This window comes from Plectropomus leopardus, unplaced genomic scaffold (assembly GCF_008729295.1).
Source record: "Plectropomus leopardus isolate mb unplaced genomic scaffold, YSFRI_Pleo_2.0 unplaced_scaffold2491, whole genome shotgun sequence".
Lineage (NCBI taxonomy): Eukaryota > Metazoa > Chordata > Actinopteri > Perciformes > Serranidae > Plectropomus > Plectropomus leopardus.
The window spans coordinates 57-4,020 of NW_024627057.1; the positions used below are offsets into that span (position 1 = coordinate 57).

Genomic DNA, 3,964 nt, shown 5'->3' on the forward strand with positions numbered 1-3,964 from the left:
TATAAAAATTCTATAAAATGATTTTAAATTTCTAATTATGATAAGTATGAGTAAGACTCTCTGGTTATTTTTCCCAGGCTTTTAAAAATAATTTTCTAAACGGTTTGATTTCTTGAATTTTTTTTTTTAAAAGAATTCAAACTAATTTGAATTAAGCACAAGAAAAGTGATGTCGATGTGATGTTTTACTTTTTTTTGTATTTTTTCTTTTTAAAAAAACAGAGTTCAGTTTTTTTTAACATTCACATCTAAAAATCAAGTCTTGAAGTCTTACTCCCCTCCATCAAACTGCTGACACTGCTGTGTGATTGGCTCCTGTTTCAGGGTTACCTAGGCGACGAGAAAGCCTTCATCGCCACCCAGGGTCCCATGGTGAACACGGTGAACGACTTCTGGCAGATGGCCTGGCAGGAGGAGGCGCCCGTCATCGTCATGATCACCAAACTGAAGGAGAAGAACGAGGTGATCTGACGACCGTTAAAATAAAGTTTAATAACTTAAAAATAATAAAATAAATAACTCAATAAAAATCGAAGCAGGAGAGGTGGATGAGTATTTTGAGGTCAAGGTTAAATTCAACATCTGACATTTGATTTTTGTAAATCATTTTTGGAAAGTCGAGCTTGTTTTCCAGGACTGGTATCTTGCCGTGAGGATCAGTGAAACCTTTTTAAATAATTTGCTTTAATTTGAATCAGGACGTCTTCACATATGACAGTAGTCATAATTTTGACAACATAATACACTCTTTTCAAAAAGTAATCTGAAAAATGCAGTCAAAATAATTTATTCTCTTGTAATTAGACTACAGGTGTGAAGTTTTATATGAATGTACGGTGATATATCTGCAGTGATGGAATTTAACTCTTAAGATTTTAGGTTGTTTTTAGGATTTTAGGACATTTCTCAGATGTTAGGATATTATGATTTTAGCATTTTTCAAGTATTATAGAACATTTCTTGGTCTTCTGGACATTTGTAGGATTTTATGAGAGTTTGTATCTAGAATCTAGAATTTCAGAACATTTTTCAGATTTCAGGACATTTCTAGGGTTTTAGAAGTTATTGGGTTTTATTGTGTTATGATTTTAGCACATTTCTTGGACTTTTGGATATTTCAAGGATTTTAAGACATTTCTAGGATTTAAGGATGTCTCTGGGGTTTTAGGACATTTCTGGGATTTTGGGACGTTTCTAGTTTTTTAGGACATTAGGGTCTTAGCTAGGAAATTTGTCGGGGTGCGGGGGATTCCCCACTGGCCCTTTTTTCAATGAACACGTTCAATTTTGATGCTGTTTTATGCACTTTGGCACCTTAAAAGTACCAAAACAGTTCTGTTGTGAAATAGAAAATGGTCTGGGGGCCACTCGGCACCCTGTCAGGGGCCAGATTTGGCCCGTGGGCTGTATGTTGAGGATCACTGCTTTAACTGTCTCCTCATTGTCTCTGTGTTTGTAGAAATGTGTTCTGTATTGGCCGGAGAAAAGGGGAATCTACGGGAAGGTTGAAGTTTTGGTGAACAGCGTCAGAGAGTGTGAACACTACACCACTCGCAGCCTCACACTCAAGGTGCACAATCGCTTACATTTTTTAAATTTCTCTCTTGTGACTCAGAGAAAACAAAAAGTCTTTGTGTCTGTAGTTTGTGTTTGGGATTCAGATTTTATGTATTGCTGTGTGCAGTGTGGGAATCAAACCCGCGTGCTGCAGCATTACTGGTACACATCGTGGCCCGACCACAAAACTCCCGACTCCACGATGCCGCTGCTGCAGCTGATGGCCGACGTCGAGTCAGACAGACGGACGGCCGCCGTCATTGGACCGGTCATCGTCCACTGCAGGTAGAAAGACAGAGACGGAGACAGAGAGAGAGGAAGATGAGGAAGCTTTTCTTCTTCTGCTGTACAGTGTTTAAAAATAACTCAGTTACCCATGCTCCTTTGCTTGCAGCGCGGGGATTGGCCGGACAGGCTGCTTCATCGCCACGACGATAGGCTGTCGACAGCTGCAGCTGGAGGGAGTGGTTGATGTTCTGAGCATCACCTGCCAGCTCCGAGCCGACAGGTAACACTCACACAGATTCTTCAACCACGATCACTGCAAGGACATTTTATTGATTTTCATTGTTTATGTCACAACTTTGACACCTCAGCAAACTGACTTTTAAAAACATGTGAAGAAGACAACGAGAAACGTGACAAGAAATGACCCAAAAATGAGCAAGAAAGTAATAAAATTACAAGGAAGTTACCTAGAATTTAGCAGAAAAAATATAGTAAAGAAAGTTAAAGAAAAAAAAAAAATCACTTAAAAAATGCTTAAAAAATAAATACAATGAAAATAATAATGCAACATAATTTTCAATATATAGTGATGATTATTAGAAATATAGTTAAATGACAATTTTTCCATAGCTTATTGTTAATAATTTTCCAAATCTACTAATTTATTGCAATTTGCGGTACATTTCTTGCCAGGTAACGCATTGCCTTTTTGCCATATTTTTGAAAGAAAACAAGTATTTAGACCTTTAAATTAGGGTTGTCAACATAACGCATTAATTTCGTTTTGGCAAAAATCCCAAGAGTTACCCGAAAATTAGCAGAAAAAAAATAGAAAAGAAAGTAAACAAAAATTAAAAAAAGAAATGACTTTAAAAAATGCGAATAAATAAATACACAAATACATAAAATGAAAATAACATGGTTTTGAATACATCATTACGATAATTAGAAATATAGTTTAATGTACATTTTTCTCTAGCTTATTTTTAATCATTTTCAAAATCTACTAATTTATGGCAATTTGCGGTACATTTCTTGCCAGGTTGCTCATCGCCTTTTTACCATGTTTTTGAAAGAAAATAAGTACTTTAACATTTAAAGGTTTAAAAACGAAAAGTGATGTTGGTCTCAGGTTTCAAAGATGAGTGTTAGTGCTGTTTTTTTTTAAAATAATCATCACAATAACTAAAAATCTCTCCGTCTGTGCAGAGGAGGTATGATCCAGACAGGTGAGCAGTATGAGTTCGTCCATCACGCCTTGAGCCTGTACGAGGCCCGCCTCTCTGCAGACACCGGCCAATGAGTGCGCACCACCACCACCACGGGAGGCGTCGACTTACACCTGGAAGTGCGCTCACATAGCGAAGTCTTTATAGCAGGTATGATCTCCGAGATTTGGGAATTCTGGAGGAGGTCCTTGATGGACAACCAGTGAGGACTGCCGTGGGCGGGGCCTGCTGACCGAAAGAGGAAAGGTAAATTTCTGACAATGGAATCTATCCGTTCTTCTTCTTCTTCTCTGCTGTTTCTTCTTCGTGTGTTTTCGGTGAGTGGCTCTTCGGGGGAACTCTGAAAAGTCTTCGCTTCTCTTAACCAACTGACTGTGGGATCGTGTCGTTTTTAACCAACCGAACTGTCCCATTACCTCTTTTCTGTCATGGAGACGTAGAAAATAGTGACTGAAATGGATCGACATTGTTCAATAACACCGTTGTGTTTCTGTGTCTTATAGGATATTAAAATTATTTTGTATCGTGTTGATCTTACAAGAAAGACTATTGGAAAACGACTGTTAGCTGGTTGCACCTTTGGTTAGCTAATATACCACTGTTGAACCAACCCTTCCTGCCTCGCTGCTTTTGCGACATCCGCACTTCGTATGTTATTCCGTGACACAAACTTTTCTGATTTTTACGTGTTATCAAGGAGCACGACGCATCTTAAAAGGTATTTTTATGATCTCACGGATGTCTTAATTGCTGGAAGCACATTTTAAACAGAAATACGATGTCGGTAAACTTTCAGTTCAAGTAGTCGCAAACCTGCTAACTACATTTATTTTTAATGTTTATATGCTAACAATACATTCTGATATGTTTGCAAATTTGCTCTTGTGTTAAACCACACAGTGCTGAGCAGATGAGCTAATGCTATCTTTAATACACAGGATTCGTACAGC

General features: G+C 37.9%; 1 protein-coding gene across 1 annotated transcript; it reads left to right on the top strand.

Moving 5' to 3' along the window:
• Positions 1 to 324: 324 nt before the first annotated feature.
• LOC121966523 (receptor-type tyrosine-protein phosphatase R-like) lies at positions 325 to 3,245 on the top strand (the record flags this gene model as incomplete). The annotated part of the gene is made up of 5 exons (XM_042516603.1): positions 325 to 462; positions 1,460 to 1,570; positions 1,685 to 1,842; positions 1,952 to 2,065; positions 2,995 to 3,245. Coding segments are annotated over 5 exons (615 nt in total), but the record flags the coding sequence as incomplete, so codon positions are not given.
• Between the last annotated feature and the right edge of the window lie 719 nt (positions 3,246 to 3,964).